The sequence below is a fragment of the Suillus paluster genome (genome assembly GCF_016628075.1).
Source record: "Suillus paluster strain FC165 chromosome Unknown EDB91scaffold_9, whole genome shotgun sequence".
In the NCBI taxonomy this organism is placed as follows: domain Eukaryota; kingdom Fungi; phylum Basidiomycota; class Agaricomycetes; order Boletales; family Suillaceae; genus Suillus; species Suillus paluster.
In genome coordinates, this window is record NW_024537569.1 from 327744 (window position 1) to 353010 (window position 25267).

Below are 25267 nucleotides of genomic sequence, written 5' to 3' on the forward strand. Positions count from 1 at the left end.
AGTAGTGTGACATGGCTGCCGCAAGCCTTAAATATGACAAAAGTTGAATTGAGAAAACATACTAAAGGCCTGGTGCATTGTCTGCCGGTGATGTTCAAGAAGCAGGGCACCGCGTCTCCTCTCTATGTCCTCTGTGCACAGAATACTTGACACCTGGACAATTCATGTCCGGAGAAGTGATGCACAGGCACCCATTACTCAGAGGAGCAGGACGTTGAATGGAATTAGAGTGGGGAGAGCTTCAGCTTCGCAGTATGTTGGAATTAGGGGCTGGTGGGGATTCACAAACGGTGAGTGTCAGGGTAATAACGTCTAAACTATCTCTATCTTGAGCAGGACATTGTATGGAATTAGAGTGGGGAGAGCTTCAGCTTCGCAGTATGTTGGAATTAGGGGCTGGTGGGGATTCACAAACGGTGAGTGTCAGGGTAATAACGTCTAAACTATCTCTATCTTGAGCAGGACATTGTATGGAATTAGAGTGGGGAGAGCTTCAGCTTCGCAGTATGTTGGAATTAGGGGCTGGTGGGGATTCACAAATGGTGAGTGTCAGGGTGATAATGTCTAAACTATCTCTATCTTTGGTTGTCAAAATCTAGTTTGATGTTAATATGTCCGATAAACCACGAGTGGACAGGTCTGCCCCAACACACGGTGTTCTCCAAGTATCCCTTAGAAATCATCCACCAGGCACCAGTGGCACTGAATTTGTGCATCATGTGTTTATTAGTATTTGCTTCAGCTTCGCAGTATACTAGGGTGAGTGTGGATAGCAGCAGGAAGAGCTTCAAGTCTGTCCCAACGCATGGCGTTTTCTAAGTATCCCTTAGAAAGGAGACAACTTGTCAACTATGAAGCAGACGTGGAGTTAGGGTGAGTGTGGATGGCGGCAGGAACACCCCAATGCACAGTGTTCTCCAAGTATCCCTTAGAAAAGTCTCTGCGGAGACAATCAACCATGAAGCGATTTAAGTACAATCGAGCACTGGCTCACAACTGTTAAAACTAGCAATGCCCAACCAATGGAAACCTACTCATACGTCCATGGTTCCTGTTGTTCTGAACTGACACCACCAGTAACTCGCATTTGATCAGCACCTTTGGATCTAATTCAACCACATATCCTTCACCTTTGGAAGGCACGACAGACAGATAAGCAAATTGTTACAGAATTGCAGAAACACTTTGATACATCATGCTATGGTCTCGGGTTAGTCTTTTGCAATCTTTCACCTTGCCTCGATGTTCTGACATTGTGCTTAGACTCACGAAATTTCTCAAGATCTGTGAAGGGATGGGCCTTCGGAGAACATGCCAGCAAGGTCATACAGTCGAGACTATCTGTGATGCCATGGCTGATTTGTGGCCGACGTATCCAAATGCTGGAGCGCGTGAAATTGTAAGCTTATTATTTCACGAAAGGAGCATGAGTGTAACTAGGTAATGTTTTTTTTGTAATCGTGACATTGTAATCATTGACTGTTGTATCTCTTATTCACAGGAGTGTTGTGACATCTTATTTCACTATATACGAGCCAGAGCTTGTATGCCAGCGCAAGGCCAATCGCCTTCGAAGGAGGTGATTTTGGGCTGCAGGAGTGAATGATCTATTTGCAGTCGATCAACATGACAAATGGCTGAGGTTTGGTCTTGGCCTCCATACTGGCATTGAGCCATTCTCTGGTCGGATTATGTGGATGAGGGTCTGGCACTCAAACCAGAACCCGCAGCTTATCCTAAGCTATTACCTCAATACACTCGAGACACTCGGGCGTAAGCTTTTTTTGGCCAGTATCGTCTCTTCACTGACACAGCAATCTACCTCCTAGATATGCCTATGGTGACCCAGAGCAACCCTGGGTCAGAAAACTTCGGAATAGCTAATGCCCATACCATGCTACACCAATGGCATGATCCCGCACTCCTGGGTACCCTGCAACACCGTTGGATGAGGAACAAGAAGAACGTAATGCCCGAAATAACATGGTCGCAACTGCAACAATGTTTTACACCAGGATTCGAGACACTTTTGGATCATGGTGTTACATCAGGTTGGTATGATGCCAATAATACTCTCCAATTGTGCGTCCATTTTTCTGAGTTGTTCATCTTATGCTGATACTAGCTTGCGGTCTTAATTTAGGATGCTTTTTCAATGGGTTTTTATACCTTGGTTACAGTGGGAGTTAGACGCATACCAGGACCAAGTGAATAACACTGCAAAACGGCGGGACCGAAATAAAATTCTTCCCCATGGTGTACAAAACATTGTCTACCAGTCGCCCGAGGACTTTGGTGCGTTGGACTTTAAAGTAAGCAATACTAGCATGCTTGTTCTGGTGCTTACCATTTTTTCATAGATCAAAGTCAAACGTGAGGCATTGGACCACGTACGCAATCTCTATATCAAACCTTCTCATGTCGTCTTCGACCTCGTTCCTAAGACGTTCAGCAAGTGCGTGCAGCACTGCTATGACCAACTTGGTGTCATGAATGTTACATACTGCATCTAAATTTCGATTATCAAAACCTAAGTCACCTATCCGATAAGATTAGATTAGATAAGATCCCTGATAAGATAAGATGGATAACCGATTAACGATCACTATCTTTACATCACATCTATACTACATCGACATTATCCATCTATATCCGTAACCCTAGACATCCGACACTCATCACATCCTTAGAAGTCCTACGATTAGGCATAGGCTACATCATAAGCATCTACACGCCTCTATGATCGAACCAGAACCGAGAGTCCTTTACGAGCCATCTCTCGAAGAGTCATCATCCTTTCACATCGCAGACCTTCACTTCCCACACATGACATGTTAAGAGTTACCTCTGTCATTCACCGAACCCCTTACATAAGAACCTGTTGCACAGTCACAGCTAAAACCTTGAACCCTACCACAGAAGCGCCACTCATAGAGAAGCAGGCTCATTACCGAAGACCCTGGAGAACCCTTAGATCCGATCGTACCCGATACATCTCCAGATCCTATCTCTTATCGAGATCCTTAATTACCGCTCGAGACTTCTTATCACAGAACTCTCTCATCCTTCTTCATATCCGTCCACCCTGAATAGAAGCAGTACCCTGAGAACCCTGCTTAATCACCGATACCCCTATAGACCCTTTTCCCTTCCTTGTAGTTGATTGGTTGATAAGACGCCCTATACCCTAGGCGCAATGTTATGATCTTATATAGATATATCACTACCTTTCATACTCAGATATCTCCGCTTAGAGAGTAGTATATAGTTTAGGTCATAGTCAGTAGAACTCCTTAGACTTAACCTCTTCGTTCCTACCCAGTGTAGACTCAGACGTTCACTCTCAATCTTATCCTTGCTCTTACTCTTTGACGAGTCCTAGTGGTTGTGTGAAACCTTTGCCATTCGGTGAACGTTGATCATAACACTTGGGCGCCCATTAGTCACAAGGCAATCTGCGTGGGATGTATATTTGCGCTTACTCAACATACTGCAGATCAACGAGGAGATACCACATCACATTGAGCTGCTTGAAGACATGGAGGAAGATTTAGGTGCTTTGCTGCTTTTAGAGGACCAACAGGACCTGCCCTATCGTGAGGAAGGCAACGGTGCGTACTACATGGGCGGTGTGGGTGGCGGTCTCAGTCTCAGTATGTTATCTTCTCATGACTTGAATGCAGGGGACTGATGTCTATGCAGGTGATGAGCATTTACGCCAGTTAGAGAGTCTCGCTCGTGATGACGAGCCTGACATCACACTTGGCATTGATGAAAATGTGGTGGGACTGGATCATGCAGGTTTGGTCATATGGGAGTTCTCAGACTCGGATGGCAATGACTCGGACAGTGTGCCAGATGAATGGTGATTTGCGTCGATCGTGGTGTAGCTGTGCAAATGGTGATCTCCCATATCCCATATTTACATTGTCGACGGACATGGCACACAATATCATTTTAGTCGTTTTGTTTATTATCCGCGCTGGCGGTATTCGTGGTCCCGCAGAAGCCATTGCCATATGTGGGAATTCTAGCTTAGTAATTGAGCACGAGTGTCCGGGCTTCCATACTTCAGTGCCAGCGGATGATTCGCAGATTTCGTGTTTTCCCACTTCTTAATACTACATCCAGGGCCTGTTCTATTAGAAGTGGAACCAGCCAGCCTGATCGGGTGAGCAAATATATCGTCCCCCGGACCCCAAATCATTGCCACTACTCATTAACTTGCAGGACATGCCCTCTCAGAGAAATTACGACACATCCATGCAGCTGCAGGAAGCAACAAATAAGAAGTTATATGTAGATGACCAAGGAGTCGTCGAAAGCGTACTTTGAACTTGCGCCTCAGAATACTGGCATTGTGGCTCACCTCTGAGCAACTTTTTCAACGTATCCCCATCTAGAGTTCTGGACGTCTTCACCCTCACATCCGGCATGCCGTGGTTCCATGATGGCAAATATCGTCGTCGAGCCGTGCCAGTCGTAAGCTTTTACGGCGGATGTAGGAGACGAGCGTGGTCATAAGCTCTAGATAAAGGCCCATCTGTATAGATACGAGATGAAGATGAATAATGTTTTGCGACCGCCACGGATGTGTATTGCATTAAAGGCAAGTTGCATGCACGCTGAGGAACTGCCAGAAAGGAATAACACAAGCACCGGTCATTCTCCAAAAGGGCAAAGTCATGGACACCGCGTTGGCGTCCTTCGGCACTTCCTTATCCACGTCCACCCACGGGGCCGACTGCTCTCCGGTGACCGCTGCCGTTGCCCTCATGGCCAAAACCCAATTCCTGCTGCACACCAAGCTAATTCCTCCAAACCCCTGCAGCCGCCCCTCTCGAGTTTCACTGTTTTTTTGGTAGGCTTCAGTTGTAGGAAAGGTGCTTCTGGGTGACGGGGGCGGGCGTGGTGTAAAGGAGCTATGCGAATAGGGTAAGAGATATGAAGCATCTTCGGCACTGCTAGGAGTGGTGGGTATTGAGGAAGAGAAAGGGGGAAGGATGCCTGCCTGGAGGACAGTGCGCAAGCATTCCCCGATGTCCTGGAAGAAGTGGTCAATGAGCCTTTGGATGTAGTGTGTCCCATGAGGGCACTGAGTGGGACAGAGCACATAAACATGCTGGTCCGTGATTCTAAACTAGGACTGGAAAGTTGGCGAGAGAGCGCATGCGTGCTGAGGAATCAATCAAGCGGACTAAAAGTCACATAGTGTTGCCCACACCTAATGAATAGACTCCTGATGTGCTGAACGAGCAACGTGATGAGCGAGCTTAAGAGACCTTCCGAAGAGACTTGTGCACTCCGAGTCCGACAATAAGCAAGAAGCTTCAGGAACAACATGGATATAAACAGATATCGTGATTATGGTGGCTACAAATACAGAAAACAACTATCTGTCCTCGCCAGGTAAACTTGGGAGGTCAAACTAAGGTTTGAACACTACATACCAAGATACATGCGTGCCTTCGACTGTGTATCCTTCGACCAGTTGAGAAATGGAGATCATGGACACCCCACGAAGGAGTTCAAGAAGTAAAAAATTCGTAAGAACCAGCCCAAGAGTAGTCTGAATCGAGTTTCACGATCCACGAAGGATGCGCGAGCCACGAAGTGAACTCAGGAGCAATCCGGTCCATCGGATAATATCCCTCATACGCAAGGAGAGCATGATCGTCTCCAGCCGTAAGCGGTTCATGAAGCTCGGCGGATACGCCGGAAGCGTACAAGCGAAGAGTGCTCGCCGAAAGAGGTAGGGATACCTCAACTTGCAATCTGGATTCTGCATGTGCACCAGGACTCAGGAGCAGATCCTGATGGTGACGAAAGAACATCTAGTGATTTAGATGAGAAGAATGTCCGCGGCAAGGGTTCCGAAGCGTCTCGTAGAGACTTCAACAGTCCCTGAGCGTCTTGACAGACGCACGCGCGATAGGACTGCTAAACGATGGATGCAAGTTTGCCCGATCCCCGCAACACTTTCAAAGCTCTCGTTCTCGCCCTCCTCTGCTGTGACAGGATCTTGGGGATATGAAAATGAAGCTGCTTTTCTGGTATGTTGCGCGACTAATTACAGCCGGGCTCCGCTAGAGCCAATCAAGGGGGATTGGAATACTCAGACCTTAGCCCGCTCATAAATGTGGATGCACAAAGCACCTGTACGAGATGAGCATTCGTGGCCTTCGAGCTGGTTGAGGAGAAGAATAGTTTCGGAGTCCGCCTGGCTTATAAGGAACTGCATTAAAACCCAGCGCTTATGTAGGCGCCGCCGCGCTACAAAGAGCCTAATCGAGATCTTTAGGAAATCAACTCAGAGCAGATAAGTAATTGCAGGTTGTTCAGTGGAGGAACGGAGATATGGGAGGCAAAGCATGCCAATACAATGTACAAGACGTTGTGTACGCCCATAAGGATTCACTCAAGATTGCAGAAGACGGTAAGACGCAGCAACCCCTCTTGGGCATGCTATTTACCTTAATCTTCACTATTGTAGTATCGCGGCATCAAGCACTACTCACCCATGACCTGAGCATGGAAATGATTCAGGACTATCAGAATTGATCAGAGTGCATCACCTGGCTTTGCGGCAAATTGATGCAACACTCATGCGGCATCCACCGCATAATGGATTCAGACATGTATTAGTGCGTTTTGCATTGTTTTTGTCGTTCAACAGCCGGTCACTAACCTTACAAATTATATTATAGCCCCGCGGACGAGGAAGAAGGCAGGGCGGTAGTACCACCTCGCGGCGGCATACATGCGTCACACCCAAGCCGTCTGTGTCTGTCATCATTCCATCGGGGTCGACGAAGAGTGGGTCGAGGGTAGTATCAGCATCGCAAAGAATGGCCTGCCGCAAGAAGTTGAGGCAATGACCACTATGGTCTTCGGGTCCGTTAATGAGGGCGAGCCGGATCATTTGCAGACAATGTATCTGGTGAAACATCGAGATACCAAACGCTCGCCCTTACAGAATTCGTGGATGGTGAGCATCTTGCATTGACCAAAATTGGGCGATGGTAATTTACCATTTGGTCCCAGGCGCACAAATCCGTGACCTCGTGAAAAATGATCAAGTGAATTCCACTCCAACCAGACCATGATCCCAGATGTACTATAACGCTCCGTGTTGTTAAACGTCAACGCAACGGTGTCTAGACGGAGGGGTAATTCGGTCGGATGATCGTCGTCAATGTAAGCTACATCAAATATATTGAGTGAGATTGAACTACCGTGGCCGTCAGTGAAGACGACAACGACATACTGTACTTCCTGCCATCGACCGATGTGGGTTGCAAGCGCAGGATGGTGAGGATGTTCAGTAAGATGCTAATGGCGAAAACACTAGACCCAAATACGCGCAGTATTTCTGAGGACCGAGGTTTCAGGCTATGGAGCATCGAGTCTGTCGCTGAATGTGATCTGAAGAAAGGAAGTTCAAGTCCCTTATGTGTATGCTGCACAGTGCAGAATATAACTGTGACAAGTTGTCAGAAACCGAAACCACTAGTATTGGGAGCTATAGCTCGGGCCGTTGCTGGCAGGGCCACGTAAAACCGTTTGCTTTTGGTGCGTGTCCCTTAGTACTTAGTTGTAGGTAAGGTAACCTGTTATTACTCAGACTTGCTCGCTTCCTGCAAACCCTGAACCAACAAAATCCGCGGCATTCACACCGAAAGGACAATCGCTGAGTGTCCGTTCATTCGAAGTGGAGCTGATCACGGGGAAATTAACGATGCAGGGCCCGGGGCATTCATTTCCGTTGTTCCTGCTACGCCTTTCGGTCCGGGTGGGTTTTGCGGTGTCACTTGTCGATCGTTTTTGCAGGGATTTTCAGTTGCACGACTCCCCTTCCGAGAGTTGCCTCATACAAGACATGTCTAACTTCGCCCATTACAGGACATTATTGCTGGAGACCCAGAGATAACTGGCTCAACCTTCGTGCCTGTCGTCCTCGGAAGCGATAAAAGGACAATCTCCGTTGCGACTGGTGATAATTATTATCCGCTTTATCAAACGCGGAAACGTTTATAGCAATGTTCGCCGTGCACATCGCGATGCCGAAAAGTAAGTCAAATTTTTTTTTTTGACATATAGAGTAACTTCATTAATGCTGACTTTGGTGGAGGTTGTTATTATAACAAATGCGGATAACTAGCCCGTGAAGTGGTCACGTGCAATCTGCATGATTTAGGGTAGGTGCGATTCGTTGCCGTTCGCAATGGCGCGCTGGCGAAAGGCGTAAATGACTTGATTTTTCTCCTCAAGCCTCCTTACTGTCTTGGAACACTTGCCGCGCCTTGAGAAAACGTCGACTTTTGCGACTTGTCGACTCATTGAAAGTTAAGCGGTTCCATGTCAAAATAGAACTTCGGGATTTTACTGATAGGCTAATTATCGTTACCTACCTTTAGGTGGGGTACTTTTCGATCATTTTTGACGATCATGCATCATGGCCGGAAGGTTGCCTATTCGTACTTCCGCGAGATCGAATATCAACGTTAACTCCGAATTTGTCATAGTCTCTGAACGGAACGAATGATTCCCGAACGATCCGAGCGCACCGTTTGTCTGACGACGTTCACAACCATCGACCGGTCACCGCAAGCTTTGACTATCGATTTCCGTTCGCCGTCTACGTAATTGCACAACCGATATTGTGCTGTTCTATGTTTAACAATCCTACATCGCAGTTTCTGGATGATGTCGCTAGATCGCAGCACGGATTTCTTGTTCCCAGATCAGATGCATGATTTTGACCCTCGTTCTCGCGTTCTGTCGCACTTTTTGTCCTGAGGGTGCATCCTTCTATTTCATGATCTCTCAGGAGCTTGTGTGATTCAAATGTGTCACGATTGTGCTTCATGTGCCCCTGCTTGTCGTCATATTTCAATAAGAATTTGCCATCGAGAGACGAGAGTGATATGGTTGGTTGTGCGCTTGACATCATCTTGAAAAGTCGACAGGCAAATGTGCTCTTTACGTATACAACTTGTGCAGGATCCGCCGTCCCTACGCAGACTACATAGACAGCTTCTACTAATATTGCTCCACGGCATCCTATTATATCGGCATCACCATGAATGAATATGAACTGTTGTCCAAGAGATCTGCATCCAAAGACTTACGAAAATACGAGTACTTAGTGGGCTCTGCCACGCACTGGCACGTGGCCTTGCACGACTTCGTAGTATTAGTCATTGATGACCATGTGATTGTTCGCGACCAAACTATGTTACGTAACTTTGGTATGGTACTTCGATGGTTGACTGTCACATTAAAGTATGTATCTAGATTATCGGTATCATTTTCTGCTGAATACCGAAGCTATCCTATCTCCATCAGGTCGAAAGCTACACCGTGGGTCAGTCTGTCACCTCAACCTGTAATATGTACAGTCGCACTCACCCAACGGAGGAGATGAGAATATTTGCTCGAATTCAAGTCTACAACCAACGCAGGCAACCTCGATGCTAACCGTCGTTTTCTTACCACACGAGAATCGCGTTGGCAACCGCAACTGCCAGCCATCTTCGAAATGCAGCTGCTCGATCTTCTCTTTCTCAGGAAGGAACGCGACAGTGCCCATCAGTGCGATTCGTTGAGGTCGCGTGTTCCAGCTGAGGCTCTTCATGCCCTCAACAGGAGTGGTAACATTCCAAATCTGGATTTCGGTGAGGGAGCCAGATGCAGTATAGGTCTTGTTGGCTGCAAGACCATTTTCGGGAGTGGGAACGACGCTGTCGATGTAGCAAGAGGTGAATTTGGACCGACCTAGGTGCCACTGGTAGAACATTGAGTCCTGGAATGTTATAAACGACCGAATCGTTCCAGGTCACGAAGATCCACTGACATTCTCACTCAGGATAACGTGCGAGCCCGAAGTATACATCTGGTCAGGTAAGGCTTTGTTCGCCCGTACGATGGTGTTCGGGAAGTACATCTGTGGTGCTGGCCATACAGGTACATTCATGAGTCATTACACAGTGTCCATGATGACTGAAAGCACATACCCTTTTCCTGTTGCCGGGGCTCGTCGATAAATTCGAGACCTGGAAACTGGGTAGGCTGGCGCAACCCATGGGCGTCACGCAGCCCGGAAGTACTGACAGAGGCGATATACACCGTGCATGCGCAAACAACCGCGAGCACGGAGAGTCCCAATGCAGTCCAGGCGGGCCATTCAGATGGGGGATCTGCTGTACGGTACTGAGAGATGAACTGTTTGCTGGGGAGGAGAATAGCATCTTCAGAGTCTTCAGGTTGGTGCTCTAGATCGTGCATTCGAAGAGGCGAATACGAAGCCATGAAGGTGCGTGATATATCTGAAAAGCAGTTGTTGAACCTCTTTTTGCTTGTCAGCGGCAAAGTACCCACCTAATGGCGATTTGTCAGATGCTGGTTGGCTCAAATGCCCAAGGGCGCAAAGCCTACTATGCATGAAAGGAGCACTCTGAGTTGATGACTCGTAAGCATTTATCTTCATTCAGGGCTCACGGAATTTTTGCATTTTCTGTCCATGTGACAAACACGTCCAGTGAGGGCAAGTTTGATCCGTGCCTACTGAAATCTCCATTTTGATCGAGCCAGAATATTGGAGCTTCCGAGTCTTAGCACTATGACCCTACCACACACTTCCTTCTGCCCATGCCTGCTGTCCGACCTTTTCGCTTCGTTATGACGCATTGCAAAAGCAGGTTACGAACGGAAGAACACTTTGCCTAAGCGATTGATACGAAACATGCGAAAAAGCAGGTCGCGAACGGAAGAACACTTTGCCTAACCACACATGATATGCAAAACAACACGATCCGATATCGTAACGGCACTCGGCCGTGCCGGTCCCCGACACCTATGGGTAGCGATACCTTGCCTAACCACATAATTTGCAAAACGAAACGATACCACATGAAGGTTTCTACGAATCGGTCTGTGAACTGGGTCTGAAATCCAGTTCCCGAAAGATATAAAGGCTCCACCCCCTGTATCGATTCTACAGTCAACACCACAAGTAACGCACTCTTACCAACTATCTTACCAACTAGCCACCATGAAGCTCGCTTTATCTTTTGTTTTTGTTGCTATTGCTTTGATACAAATCACGACGGCAGCACCCGTCGTCGACAAACGTGCGGAGAGGGAGCTCGAAGGTATGTTTCGACGTGTCTTGTAGTATTCGCATTATCTAACTAGATATACATCCAGCTCGTTACCGCAAGGCTTGTGAGTCGAATTCTAACGCGCCCATAGCAATATCTCAGTGACACTGCCTAACTAGATGTTCTTGCCGATGACTACTCTGATGTCGAAGGTAATTTCCAGTGCTGACTTTGCTGCCGAGCGTTATATTCACTTCGATTACAACGCAGTTGTCGAGAAGCGCGCGGAGAACCTCGAAGGTATGTTTCGATGGGTCTTATAGTATTCGCATTATCTAACTAGATACACATCCAGCTCGTTACCGCAAGGCTTGTAAGTCGAATTCTGACATGCCCATAGTAATATTTCAGTGACACTGTCTAATTAGATGTTCTTGCCGAAGACTACTCTGATGTCGAAGGTAATTTTCCAGTGCTGACTTTGCTGCCGAGCGTTATATTTACTTTGATTACAACGCAGTCGTCGAGAAGCGCGCGGAGAACCTCGAAGGTATGTTTCGATGTGTCTTATAGTATTCGCATTATCTAACCAGATATATATCCAGCTCGTTACCGCAAGGCTTGTAAGTCGAATTCTGACATGCCCATAGTAATATTTCAGTGACACTGTCTAATTAGATGTTCTTGCCGAAGACTACTCTGATGTCGAAGGTAATTTTCCAGTGCTGACTTTGCTGCCGAGCGTTATATTTACTTTGATTACAACGTAGTCGTCGAGAAGCGCGCGGAGAACCTCGAAGGTATGCTTCGATGTGTCTTATAGTATTCGCACTGTCCTAACTAGATATATATCCAGCTCGTTACCGCAAGGCTTGTAAGTTGAATTCTAACGTGCCCATAGTATTATCTCAGTGACACTGTCTAATTAGATGTTCTTGCCGAAGACTAATCTGATGTCGAAGGTAATTCTCTAGTGCTGCCCTTGTTTTTGAGTGCTATGTTTACCTGGTTGCTAACGTAGACGTCGACGAGCGCTCCCCCAATTCTAATGCTGAAGGTAATTTTCTATTATTAACCTTATTTTCGAATGCTCTATTCACCTTGTTCAATTACAGATGTTTGATGTCGACCCTCCGCTATTTTTAAATAATTCTCGCAGCTAGCATGAGGTCAAAACCTTGTGTTTGTGGGCCCCGGCAGCTAGTGAAGTTTGGCTTGCCTCAGTGCAAATTAGTCTAGTTCATGCGTTTATCAATTATTATCACTATCACCTGCGCTCATCTGATCATGAAGGCCATGTCCGTTTCTCCCTGACTCCCATTAAGTATTGAGTCAAGCCATGCACATACCCGCCCTTCCGGGACTGCCTCCCAATTGGTTTTGTCTTGTCTTCTCGATTTTGCTTGGTCTCGAGAATACCATACTCCATTAATTCAGCCATCAATACCTTTGTTTCCCTGTACATCCAGGTGCCACCCGCTGGTGTCTGAACCTCTGCACGCCAGAACACCATGTAGGACCCAGATTAGCCCGCACGGCTTGGTGTCTGGCCCAAATGCCACTATAGAGGGCGGTTCGAGTCAATTCTGCAGATTTGGTTGGAAGCAACGCCATAGATCCTGCGTGGGATTGGTGCAGTAGCTGTGGGACCGTCACGGTTGACTGACGAACGAGAAGGTTAGTGTCGACGATTTGTTTAGTTCGAGGGTAGATTTCCGTTGCGTAATATGTAGTCCGGTGCCTTTCAGACTATGCTTACAGAGATATTTTAGAGACGCAACGAGTGATTTTTTTGGGAGTGTCGGCTGGACTTATGATGACTCGGATTACCTTCGTCGAGACGCCGCTCACGATTCATGATCAAAGGCTGATGTGTGAAGGAAGTCAGACATGTAAGTAAGTGAGCCAGTATGAACACGTATCCAGAAATGAGGTGGTATCGAAGCAAAGTACACAGAGATACAGGAGAGGAAATGCTTGGTAGAGTGATGTCAGGAAGTAGCAGGCTGAGCAGCGCCGAGGGCGACGAGGCATGCACCAGAATGCGAGCCAAAAGTTACCCCGATAGCCAGTCTTCTTGCGTAGGGTATTGTATCGCCGTCTGTGTGACGGGGCTGTTGCTGCGGCGTTGAGTGACTGTGTGCTGCAGAAGTTAGCTGAGTTTCCGATGAGGATTGCTGACCAGTCTGAGCATTGGTGCTCACAGGGGGAGGCCCTCTGGGTGATCGCCGATTATGTATACGAACCAGGGACACCTGATACACTACTTACATATTTTCCTTCTTCCAGCGAAGGATGTTACGGTCTTTGGTCCTGTTTATCGTACGAAGAAACTGCGCTTGGGGTGTTGTTGTAAGACACGGGATAAGATAACTACGAGTGCTTATCTTTAGTACTGCTAGCCTTTGCATGAAAAAAAACACTCGACGGAGGAAGGAGTGATCAAGGTTGGTTTTTTCTTCCACGAGCGACTGGGTTTGACGGGTGAAATGAAGGACGTGTTATCTGTGGGTGGCACTTCGACATAACAGTGTGCACGGTCCAGGGAGGGAGAGCTTGAGGAAATACAGCAGAATCTGCATTTAAACTCTGCGAAGGGTGTTATAACGCGTACAGAAGCGAGATAATGAGCACTTACTCACGCCGTTCCACGCTCGAGCCAACCAGATCTCTTATTCTCTAGCATTACAGCGTCTTCTCGGTTGAGGTTTCCGCTACGCTCCACGCTGGTATCCATCTTCTCGTACCCCAAAGCATACTACATCATATTCTCCTCTGCTTCACCTGCACCACCGCCGTCAGCAAGGATCTGGAGAAGCTCGTTGTGGTACTTGTTGGCGGCTGCGCGAAGAGAAAGGAGGGGCTCGATGAGCACGTGAAGAAGATGAGGATGGTTTTTTTGCGATATCGGGGGGTGCTCTGATGCTTCTTTTCTTGAGCTGCTGTCCATCTGAGCGAGGCTGGTGCATGCAAATCAAGACGTTGCTGAATCGACATTAACGGCTATCCTTCAAGCTTCAAGTACAGGAGGATTCCAATCGCCAGATCAGGAGGCTGACATATGTCCCAATTCGTCTGTGACTGTCCTTGCTCGTCTGCCCTTGTTTGCATGTTTGTGTTTGTGTTCGTCCCGCACTCATTTGAGGCATGCAGCTATGTTGTTGGACTACCTACTCGACGTCAGAAGTATTTCGTCAATGTTTTTTTGTGTTCACTAAGAAATTTCCGATTCGGTTCGCGTTCGGACCAGAAAAGAACCTGACCGCAAAGAACCGTTCGCTGAGGTCCGGTTCTGGGTTCAATGAGAGAGAGAGAGAAATTCTATATTTATATACCGCAACAAACAAAGTGAGCTGTTAAGACGCGGTGCCCTGTTAGGGCTGTGCTGGGGAGTGTTGTAACAGGGTGAGGGATGTAGGTATAGTACGAATAGCCAAGCGGTCCGCGTTTGATGAGTTTTGGTGTGCGTGTGGGCTCGTTTGGTGTCCAGGCTTAGTATAATATGATACACTTTCTCTCCTTCCTCCTCCTTCTGATCTCTCCTCGTCTCCTCCTTCCCTCGTCACTTCCTTCTTTGCCCTTACTCAGGCTTCTGTCCCTCTCCTTTCTTCCCAGTCTCCTTCTCGTTCCAGTGCGACCTTCTTTAATGCGCTGGATTCTTGAATAAACTTCGCTAGTGCCTTTATGCCCTTCTCCGTACCCAAAATTTCGTTGAGTATGATGTTGTGTGATACCTCACGCAGATGGATGCGTTGTCGCGCAAATAGTGGGCAGTCACGTATGATATGTTCTCGTGTTTGACGTGGTTCTCCACATGGGCAGAGGGTGGGTTCGGTTGGAACGAATGCAGCGTAGTATTCTCCCATGAATCCGTGTCCTGTGCGGCATTGTATAAGACGGCCGTATACTTCTCGAGGAGTGTGAGTGAAATGTTGGCGGGGTTTGAGCGTTGGTGGGAGTCGATTTGCGAGAGCGAAGCGTCCAGTCTGTGCTGCCACGTCTCTATTCCAACTCTCTGTCCATTTCTGCAAGATCCCTTCCTTGTTTCTTCGGCGCGCATTTGCATAGGTCGAGTGGTACGAGTCGTTACGTCCAGTGGCTTCTTTTGCAAGCTCGTCGGCACGTTCGTTGCCGATGATGTTGTGATGTCCTGGGATCCATGCAATTTGGACATGATGGAGGGGGGATGTGGTTAGGTAGTCTTCGATCGAGCGTCTGATCTGTAATGCAATGTATTGTGAGGGTCCGGGTGCAGCTGCATATGCAGCCTGCACCACAGAGTTGTTATCGACGTAGAAATGTAAATGGGTCACCTGGGAATTTTGCGCGAAGCTGATAGCTCGCGATATTGCTCGAAGGAGCGCTACCATCTCTGCATCATACACCTCTGCTTTGGGACCCATTCCTTCCTGACCCCAGAAGACTTCTCTTCCTCTGTGATAGCCGGCCCATCCTGCTCCAGCTCTTTCCTCCTCTCTGACTGATTGTTTCGATCCGTCTGAGTAAACGAGAAGGTGCGTGTCCTCCGTTCGTAGATTACGAGCGGTTTGTATGTGCGCTTTGGCGGCTTCTTTCTTGCCTCCTCTTTGCTTGTCCGAGATCGTTAGGCGGCCGCGGTACGTTTCCTTCGTGTTTGCCCAAGGTGGCAGCGCAAATATGTTGATGCGTTCCGCGTTCGGGGATGCTCGTTTTGACAGACGGGTGAGTCTGGTCGATTTTGGTGGTTTGCGGCTGCGAGGACGGTATTTGTCGGTGGGAAGAGCGGGTGGGGGGTCAGCGAGGTTAAATTGTCGCCAGGGTTGATCAAGTCTCTGTAGGATTGGGTTGAACGAGGGGAGTTTGAGTAGTCGAGTGGCGGCGTTATCGTTTGCGTGTTCGAGGAAGAGGTTGATGGGGGGGATTGATGTCTCTATTTCTAGGGCCTTTATTGGGGTGGTTCGGAAAGCGGCACAGATATGTCTAAGGGATTTGTTTTGGACGCGGGTAAGCATGTTTGCATGGGTTTTCACGCCCGTCCACCAAACGGGGCTTGCGTATGTCATTACACTGCGGACACAAGCCGAGTATACAGTTCTCAATAGTGATTGCGAGAGACCTCTTACCGTATTTGCAAGCATTTGTAGTCCTTGGGCGATATTTTCCGCTTTGCCTGCCAGTTCACATACATTCCTGCGAAAAGAGAGTTTAGAGTCGAAATATATACCAAGCCATTTGATACAGTCACGGGGGTTAATTGTCACCTGTCCTTCGTCACTAGGCAGCAGGATAGGTGGTCGATCCGGTGCACGACGCCATGTGAAATGGATGAGCTCAGATTTGTCAATTTCCGCCATCAGTCCAGCTTCGCGAAGCCAATTGTTCACAAAAATGAACTCCTCCCGGAGTATTGCGACATTGTTCTCCAAGGATGGAGAGGAGACATATAAGTTTCCATCATCGATGTAGCATGCTAATGTGGTCGGTGTGGCTTTGTCCGGGCGTAATTCACGAGCTCGAGTTTTCGCATTGTAGGCTTCGTTTAGTGGGCTTGTGCAGATAATCGAAAGGGCCGGTGATATTGGGGATCCTTGAGGTATACCGTTTTCGACTGGTTCCGATGGTGACAGTACTCCGTCCAGGCAGATTGCTGCTTGTCGTTCGCTGAGGAAGGATTTCACCCACTTTACCATAGGGAGCGGTAGGTGCTTGTCCCGAAGTATTCGGAGTAGCCGTGTATGATTGACGAAGTCGAAGTATCCTTTGATGTCGAATGTGATGCACGACGTGACAAGTCCGTGATTACGGGCTGCTTCGATATCATGAACGAATGATAGGGCTGCGTCGACTGTGGAGCTTCCTGGGCGACCTTGGGTTCAATGATTTCGTTGAACCGGACCATGGTTCGGTTCTCGGTTCTCGTCCAGCGTCCTCTGAACCGGACCGAACCGGACCGCCTATTTCTGCGAGGTGGTGGCCATTCACTGATACCCATCCCTTCAATCTCTAGCGTCAAATGATCCCACTTGGTGGCCGACAAGCAATTGGTATAATGTTTATTATCTATTCATGTAGGTTTGTGGGGAGCGGATGCTGATATCCCTCAATCTATTTCTGGCTGCCGGGTTTCACAGTTGTATCCCCTACTGTGTTGGTATACGATTGGGGTGAGCAAGGTAGTACATATGGAAGGAATTATTGATGTCCCTATTGTATTCTCTAGTAGTCACATTCGGACAAGAGGTAGGATCGGCAGGTTGACACTGTTACAAGAGCAGATTCTCACTACGAACGGTTCTTCGCCTGGTCTAGCGAACAAAAGGATAATGCGTTTGATCGGGGAAGATGCACAGCTATTTTCATGGCTGTCTCTTATCTGAGGATAAGCCTATTGCAGTTGGCGTAGTTGACAATCTTTACTCGACATATTCAGGTGGGCTACGTTGGGATACAATCCTCTGTGTGTGTTCGCAAGGCTACTTACATTCAGCATCAGCATGCTATATATGTCCCTCCGCATACGCCTCATTTATTTCTTCTGGTCGACGCCTAACTCGCTGACAGACGTGGTGAGTATTCTGTACCGTTGCCTGCCATTCCCATCCAATTCATTCTGAAGGGGTGGGTGACACTGTTGACCCGCTTGTTGATTTGATACGACTAAAACAACTGAGCTTGCTTGAAGGATTTACTTATCTGGGGCTCGTCGAAAACTATGTTTCAAGCACCAGGTATCATTTATGTCTCAGAATCATAGATGCCTTTCGCGGTGTTTGGAATACCGGGTGGTGAGCTACTCAGCAGCAGTAATTGATTTTGACTGAAATATCATAGTCATCATGTTCACTTGGTTATGTGCCATGTATCAGCGATCCAGCAAGATTCTTATCTTTCTCGTTGCAATCTTTCTGGCTGTCATGATCACCTATGGAGTTCTGATTGCAAAAATAAATAGTCGGGTTTCAGGGGGTGAGCTTCGATCACAGATGAATGACTTTAGCGCATCAAGGATCATCAGAGGAATTTGTCCTCTTTGGCATCCATCAGTATGGCTATCAATTCGAGGGAGACTTCCAACTTCTGATAAGTTGTCGCCACTGCGTAGCTTGTGTCTTACAGCCTGAAATCTGGATTGTTACGAAACGCACCCGGGAACTGCGACGATCATCAACAGGATGAACCATCGGGGATCGTTTCACGGTGCTAATAAAAGCTCATGTGTTTTACTTTGCAGTGTGAGCTCGTAATTTGGATGTGGTCATCTGTTCCCGCTGAACTTCCGCACGTATGACTTAGTTTTGCCGTCCGGTCTTGCTTCCACCTTGGCTATCTCACTCCAAAGCTATCGGTACGCCGATCTGTGACCGATATTTGCATCTGACCACTCTCTATCATGTCTATAGGACCTTATGGACTCATATTTATGGGGAACTGAGATCTGTAACGACATTCATCAATATATTTTTGTTGGGACCATGCCTCATTCTTAGCGGTTGAAAACATCACGCTAAGCTCGTGGCTAACTCCGACACAGGAACTTCCATGATTACATTTGCTTTCCAGGAGCGCATACATGTTTCAACTGACAGTGGTGTGTAGTACGGGAATGGCAGGAATGATGATTACTTGTTTCGAGTTTCGTCGTAGTATTAGTTTGATGTTGCGACATATATTTAAAAGGAAGAGATCACAACCACTTAACCTATTACCTGCTACAGGTGATAATATTTGTGAATTCTATTTATTGGCTTGTGCGTCCTTACGCACGAAGCAGAGTTGATGGTTGGATTGCGTGAAAGATGATCAATGAGGTGTCCGCAGTCATTACACGAAGACAACCCTTGAAGGAAAAAGAAGGGGGTCAGACTGTACATCACGAGGATCTTTCCTTCATCCACGGGCGCGGTAGAAGCCCGCTCAAAAAGCGGCAAGACGGTGCAAAACATGCCGACCTACACGATACAAGCCAAGCCATCTCGGTACCGACAGTGGGGCGAGACATATCAAGTAGGCACAAAAACCGACCTATCATTAGCCGAATTAAATGTTACCGCTAGCCACAGACCCAGAGCAGAGCTAAACAATGTCGGGCAATTTCGCTAGTGGGTGAAGGAACGCTCACCTGACAGCTTGGATCATCTCCTGTGTCATTGAAAGATCCAGATGTGTCCAGAACACGGAAGTCAGCCAGCGTCCTCTTATGAACGCAGCGCCTCTCTGAAACAGTGACAGCGCAAAGATCGGCTAAGAGTGGATCGGTTCCCTATTTCGTCCACGCCCACTGCACTCAAGGAGGGTTCTGCGCCTATGGATATTTCGAGTGACTGCGGAGGTCCAATAATTCGGCTAACAACAATTCTCTGAGGCTATGTTGCCGTTCTAGCGAGGGTCCTTAAGAATTTGACCTCTGGGGGCCGAGTGCCTGCGGAGATAATGAACAGCGGCCAGACATAAAGTGCTTGTAAAGATGGACATGACGTCCGCAGCCATCACTAGCACTGTGGCTCTTCGGTGCTAGCTAGAAGGGTAGATTGCAAGTCCGCATGATGTCAGATGCTGGACTGAGTCTCGATAAGTCATTGCATTCGCGCCGTGTGGCACAATGCGACCATCTGATTGCGAACTATCGCACGTACAGGGCTGGCTAGTAATCTCGAATCAGGAACATTGAATGGAAAACTTCCCTTTGTCTCTTCTGCAAATCAGAACAATGAGAGCAGAAAGAATGCCGACAGAACATCATGCGTAGGAAAATCAAAGCGCACGCTGTTGTTATCATGCGGCACAAGTCAAGGTTTGAACAGACGCTGGGAGGATGAAGTCGCGGAGAATCAAAGAGGATAATTTTTGATTCGCCGAGGTAGGTCAGAAAAATAAATATTACCAGCGACCTTCTAGCTGCTATTGAATTATTGCAACATTACCCGAGTGAAAGGTTGGGTAATACTGCTTACCTGGAGCGAACCCAAACGACAGAGAATTAACATATAGTGTTACCAACACCGCTCCTTCTCTCTCGTTTAGGAGGGCGCAGATATTTTGAGATCGCAACCGCTGCAACTCCTTTTGGGATGACTATTAAGTTATTTAACTGAGCGCTGAACCACAAGAACCACGAACTAGCAGGAGAAAGACTTACAAGTGTAAATCTAGCGACAACAAGGGTGAGAACCTCAAAGACATGACAATGGTTAGATTCCCGAACTCGTATGGTACGGAGTGTGGGAGGTTGGATGTTTGAGCGGAGTCCAGGATGTTGGGTCGGAGAAACAGACTGGATCATGCGTGTGCTGTCAAACCCAACTTTGAATTGTATAATTATGGCCCACGAATTCGCAGTTATCCCTCTTTACATTCGAAAGTCTGCTCATCGTAGAGCTCGACATTATGAAGTTTGGACGATGAAAGAAAAGGCGCGCGGTATCACTTAGTCACGTTTTCAAGGTTTCTTCAAGTCCCACGTTGCAATTTCTCTCAGTTGCGCCTTCACCACTACTTCATTTCTACTCAAAACCTGCTCTTTTTTCCTGCTATACTCTTCAAGACCTTTGAGATATCCAATCTGGTATCTAATCGATATCGTCAGATCCAATAATTTAAGAACCGGAGCCGGGGAGACTTGTTCTGAGCAGTGACGATCGGAAAACCAAGCAATTCGAGCGGAGTGAGCAAACTACTTTCTTACTATTTCCTTCCATCTGGAGCCTATATGTCTGCTTCACAAAATATCGGCTCGATCAAACGCTCAACATGGTTCCCGTCCTACAGGTCCGTGTCTATACGCTTACTCATAGAGAACAACTTTCTGTGGGGAGCGCCGGGCAATATTCTTGTCCACAATGGCAAGCGATCAAGCTAAGAATGCTGGTGCTGTGGCCCAGGAACATCACATGCCACCATACCAGCCATACGGTGCCTACTCGCAACCTTTCCCCGTCTACTACGATCCCAGCCATCCTGAACCGAATGGCGGGCCACACCCAGCACCTCCGTATATCTATCACTATCCACCTCCAGGCATGATGTACCCTTATCCTCCTCCTGGTGGGTGTAATTTCGCGCCGCAGTTTCCCATTGTTCTCTCTTACGTTAGAGGCTTATAGGATTCCCGCCCTACGCTCCTCCTCCGCAAACTAACTTTCAGCGTGTTAAGCGCAAGCAGGTCAAGATGGCGGTACGTTGACGTACATTTATATGCCCATTTGTCTTAATTAATCGATATTATGTCAGTGTACCAACTGTGCGAATGCCTGCAAGCGTTGCGACGAGCAACGTCCATGTGAGCGATGTGTCAAATACGGCATCCCAGAGTCATGCATAGATGGTGTGCGTAAGGAGCGACAGAAAGGAATTAAGCGAGGACCCTACAAGCGCAAAAATAAGTCCGGCAACAGCGACCCTGCCACCTCGCCTACTCCTAATGCCACCTTCGAGAGTGCGTCATGAATCCTCTTCTGTATTTGTTTTGCTCATGAGCAGGATTCACAGCCTTCTCGTCCACCCCACCCGAAGCGAATGGAGATCCGGTTTGGCACCCTCCGAGCGTGGCACAAGGTCCTGCGACCACAGCTCCTGCACCCCCGTCAATGTCATCCTTTCCACCACCACCAGAGGGAGGATATTATCCGCCCCCATATTTCTACCCTGCCCCTCCTGGCTTCGTACCGCCCTCTGAGGGTCAAGCGCCTGCGGAAGGGTCGCCAAATGCTGGGGCACCTCCTGCGATGGTCCCTTACTATATGCCCCCTCCCGGATACTATGGACCGCCGTATTATGGCCCTCCTGGCGTCCCGCCGCCCACCATGGATCCAGCTCAGGCTGAACTCCAAAGGACGTCTGGCCACTCTGGGGATCCTGATCCTGATGTCGAAGAAATTCCTCCGCCTGCTCCAAAGACAACCTCGAAGAAGAGATCAAGAGTGGGAAAAGATGGGCAGCCGAAAGTGAAGAAGTTTAAGAGTGCTGCTGTCGTGCAAGAGTCTTCAACATCTAGCGGTACGACGGGAGGGAGCGACCAGGCCTCGGAACCTGGACATGGCAGCCCAGCTGAGAATGGTGATGCATGAATGTCACTGGTTCTCTCCTTTCTTGCTGCCCACAGATCCCTGCTTTCGCGCCGCTCTTGTTTCTTTGTTTGCTTTCTCGTTGTTCATTTTCAAATGCATGTTCGATATGATTCTGTTTTGCCTCCTACGTAAATTTTCAGACACTCCGACGCTCTTTGACCACTAACATGGTCTCGGTGAGGAACATAGAATGTGGAGAGAGGTGCAGATCGTGTGACGGGATCCTGTTTGTGGTCAAAAAGCCGCCGGAGGCAAAGTTTGTTGTCATTTTCGAACCCACGTACGTTGAGTTATCGCTTACCCCCACAGTCATTTTGAACACCACTGGCTATTTTGTTTAGCCTCTTTTGTTTTTGTTTTTTTTTTTCCTTTTCCCCTTTGGATTCACGGTTCTGCTCGTTGTACTATGTATGCGGCCTGTTTGATGTTCTATGCTTTTTGCCCTGCTGCTTTCAGTTACGTATATATGATTGGGGAGTATTTATTATTGTAGGATAGGTTGAAGTAACAAGGTGATTTATGGTTCCACTTGAGTTACTGGAGTGCATCCAGAAGTGAGTTGAACCATTTGACTGTGGCAGATATCGGCGCCGCAGGCTACCAATCAGTAGCATATAAGTATGCACTGTTAGACTGCGTAAGCCAAGAGATCCAAAGATACTTGGGGAAAATTTACCTCTTTGAGTGATCGGCGATGCTCAGTCAGACGCTGCTCGACGAATGAGTTGCAGTGACTTGTCAACGAGTTCAATATCAATACATACCACTCTTTTAAATCTCTTTCCTAGGAACCAACTCCAAGGGCCCGGTACTGTCCGATCGTTGTGGTGCTATCGCTGTCGCTGGTACATCAATGAACATTGAAGACAAGGCAGGGCACAGGGTTCAGATTTTGTTTGGTGTACTTCTGTCATAATGCGAGAAAAATGGCAGGGGGTTATTCGACGAAAACGAAGGATTGAGCAGTACACATGGGGATTATTTCCAGGTGATCTCTCGTTTTTTCAAACAGAAGATCACCTATTTCCCACCAAATAACGATTGCATGATTTTGTCTCAAAGTGCGGTGATATAGGCCCTCTAAATGACGCTTGAATAGTGGGGAGGGATACAGATGGCAACGGCACAAGAAAAGTTTCGAACAACTTACGTCATAAGGTGTCGGGCGTTTGTTTATTTCAGAAGGCGTTGCCAAACAATCGCTTAAATTTTGAGTGACCAAAACTCGAAAACTGGTTTGTGTCCGTCTCAGCTTCCTCTTCACCATCTTCTGTACTTGTCTTCACGCTCGCAACATGTCTGTCCTCCGTGCCCTCCGTCAGCTTACTGCATCCTCGTCTCGGGCGATTGCTCGTCCTGCGGCTCGCTCCTCCCCTCTGCGGGTTGCGACAGTGCAGCTTGCTCCACGGGCTTCTATGACTGCTGCAAGAGCTTTCTCGGTGTCTGCGCGTCGTTTTTCGGAGGGTTCGAGTGAGTTTGGACATATTTTTCAATGAATCAGTACTGATGCTTTGGTGCCAACAGCTGACGTCGTTCTTTCACAAAAACTTGCCGAAGAACTCAAGTATGAGAAAGAGGCTATCGCTGACTCGCCAGCAGAGCCTGAGTTCTTGAAGACCTTCAAGGAGCAGGGTATCTGGGAGGTATGTGTTAAGCAGACTAGTTTGTGGACTTGTTCCTCAACCTCGCACACAGATCCAGGACGTCATCGGTAACGATGAGGTGACGCTTGTACGGAAATTCGGCAATGAGAGGTTGGTGAAAATTTATTCCGCTTTGCATGTGCTTATGTGCTTTTAGTATCCGTTTGATGTTCTCCATCGCTGACATTCAAAGTGCTGAAGAGGAGCCGGAATACGAGCAGGAGGAAGGTGAAGGTGGAGAGGATCAGCCTCTCCACTCGTACCCTATCCGTGCCTCATTCTCCATCACGAAGGTATGTGCCCACGTGAAATGTTTTCTTGCGCTTTTTACTTACGTTGATTGTCCTTGTGTAGGCTAACGCCAAGGGGTCTGTTAACATTGACACCATGTGCCAGGAAGGCGCCTTCATCATTGATAATATGTCATACTACCCCGACGCACAGCTTGGTACTGAGCTGACTGCCGAGGCTGACTGGAAACGCCGGGGCTTGTACATTGGCCCTCAGTTTGATACCTTGGACGTTTCTGTCCAGGAGGAAATTGAGAAATGGGTACAGGAGCGGGGTATCAATGAGAACCTTGCCATGTTCATTCCTGAATATTCAGAGTTTAAAGAGCAGAAGGTTAGTGGTCATGCTCGTCTTTTTTTGCACGACCTCATCGCTTTGCCATATGTAGGAGTACGTGAGGTGGTTGGACAACGTGAAGAACTTCGTGGAGGCATAAGCACGGAGTTCTTACTTTTATTTCGCTTTCATGACCTCCCTAAAAGTCATCCCCATCATCTACATGACCTCGCACGCATCTTTACACGTACAACCATACATTTATTTGCTGTTATCTCCCCCCTCAATCCCTCACTAGCATCTAATGTTACTCAATGCTCATTGCTATTGCTTATTCCAAAGTATCAGTCATCTGAAGGGGCGTGCTGGAACCCCAAGTCATTTGTTGGTATACACACGAATGCGTTGCATGTCACAAATTCCACTGACAATGATTTGTATCGTCGTTTTGGATGACAAATTGTGCTTAGCTCCGAAACACTGACTCTGACGAGCTTTCACCAGTTGCTCTGCTGGACCTTCTACTAGAGAACAGGTCTCGAATCCCTCTACGAAAATGAGATACGTGTTCGCTTGTCGCATGAGAAGGGGTGATTTGTGAGTTGAACTCCCACTCCCTACGGTCATGATACGGCCGACGTCAAAGTGTCCCCGAAGGTCCAGCCAAGCATAAAACTGGAGGCAGTGCCGATATGTTATCCGCAGTTAACGCAGCGACGTTTTATTATTGTTGATCCCCCACATGTGAAGTTGCCCATGCAGGCTCCAGCACTGACATCATAATCGCTGAAAGTACAAGAAGCGACTTTCGGCTATTCCAGGGATCCAGTTAGTTTCCTGAAGTTTGATGCTATCGAATCAGGTGACCATTATAAATCGCCTTGGCCAGGAACATTCTATCATGCCGAAGCCG

At 47.8% G+C, this 25267-nt stretch overlaps 6 protein-coding genes across 6 annotated transcripts; 4 read left to right on the plus strand and 2 right to left on the minus strand.

Annotated features, from left to right (window-relative positions):
• Positions 1 to 124: 124 nt before the first annotated feature.
• EDB91DRAFT_1235695 (uncharacterized protein) lies at positions 125 to 2360 on the plus strand (the record flags this gene model as incomplete). The annotated part of the gene is made up of 8 exons (XM_041321350.1): positions 125 to 290; positions 1096 to 1210; positions 1264 to 1440; positions 1502 to 1579; positions 1643 to 1773; positions 1830 to 2082; positions 2144 to 2159; positions 2181 to 2360. The coding sequence occupies 8 exons, from the start codon at positions 125 to 127 to the stop codon at positions 2358 to 2360; spliced, it is 1116 nt and encodes a 371-aa protein (XP_041180671.1).
• Positions 2361 to 6510: 4150 nt separating this feature from the next.
• EDB91DRAFT_1327649 (uncharacterized protein) lies at positions 6511 to 7403 on the minus strand (the record flags this gene model as incomplete). The annotated part of the gene is made up of 4 exons (XM_041325252.1): positions 6511 to 6525; positions 6761 to 6969; positions 7032 to 7202; positions 7268 to 7403. 4 exons carry the CDS (start codon positions 7401 to 7403, stop codon positions 6511 to 6513), a joined length of 531 nt encoding a protein of 176 aa, XP_041180672.1.
• A 1902-nt stretch (positions 7404 to 9305) lies between these two features.
• Positions 9306 to 10311, minus strand: EDB91DRAFT_1327650 (uncharacterized protein; the record flags this gene model as incomplete). Its single annotated transcript, XM_041325253.1, has 4 exons — positions 9306 to 9356; positions 9412 to 9805; positions 9857 to 9954; positions 10017 to 10311. 4 exons carry the CDS (start codon positions 10309 to 10311, stop codon positions 9331 to 9333), a joined length of 813 nt encoding a protein of 270 aa, XP_041180673.1. The 3' UTR covers positions 9306 to 9330.
• Positions 10312 to 10724: 413 nt separating this feature from the next.
• On the plus strand, positions 10725 to 12389 carry EDB91DRAFT_875936 (uncharacterized protein). The gene is made up of 14 exons (XM_041328681.1): positions 10725 to 11153; positions 11209 to 11226; positions 11282 to 11314; positions 11373 to 11402; positions 11458 to 11475; positions 11531 to 11563; positions 11623 to 11652; positions 11708 to 11725; positions 11781 to 11813; positions 11873 to 11902; positions 11959 to 11976; positions 12032 to 12064; positions 12124 to 12159; positions 12218 to 12389. Exons 1-12 carry the CDS (start codon positions 11054 to 11056, stop codon positions 12049 to 12051), a joined length of 381 nt encoding a protein of 126 aa, XP_041180674.1. The 5' UTR covers positions 10725 to 11053; the 3' UTR covers positions 12052 to 12064; positions 12124 to 12159; positions 12218 to 12389.
• Positions 12390 to 20774: 8385 nt separating this feature from the next.
• EDB91DRAFT_876156 (uncharacterized protein) lies at positions 20775 to 22212 on the plus strand. The gene is made up of 4 exons (XM_041328684.1): positions 20775 to 21122; positions 21182 to 21252; positions 21309 to 21513; positions 21567 to 22212. The coding sequence occupies exons 1-4, from the start codon at positions 20918 to 20920 to the stop codon at positions 22142 to 22144; spliced, it is 1059 nt and encodes a 352-aa protein (XP_041180675.1). The 5' UTR covers positions 20775 to 20917; the 3' UTR covers positions 22145 to 22212.
• Positions 22213 to 23293: 1081 nt separating this feature from the next.
• EDB91DRAFT_876139 (mitochondrial glycoprotein) lies at positions 23294 to 24623 on the plus strand. The gene is made up of 6 exons (XM_041328682.1): positions 23294 to 23614; positions 23669 to 23787; positions 23840 to 23898; positions 23945 to 24080; positions 24142 to 24411; positions 24467 to 24623. Exons 1-6 carry the CDS (start codon positions 23440 to 23442, stop codon positions 24512 to 24514), a joined length of 807 nt encoding a protein of 268 aa, XP_041180676.1. The 5' UTR covers positions 23294 to 23439; the 3' UTR covers positions 24515 to 24623.
• Positions 24624 to 25267: the final 644 nt, after the last annotated feature.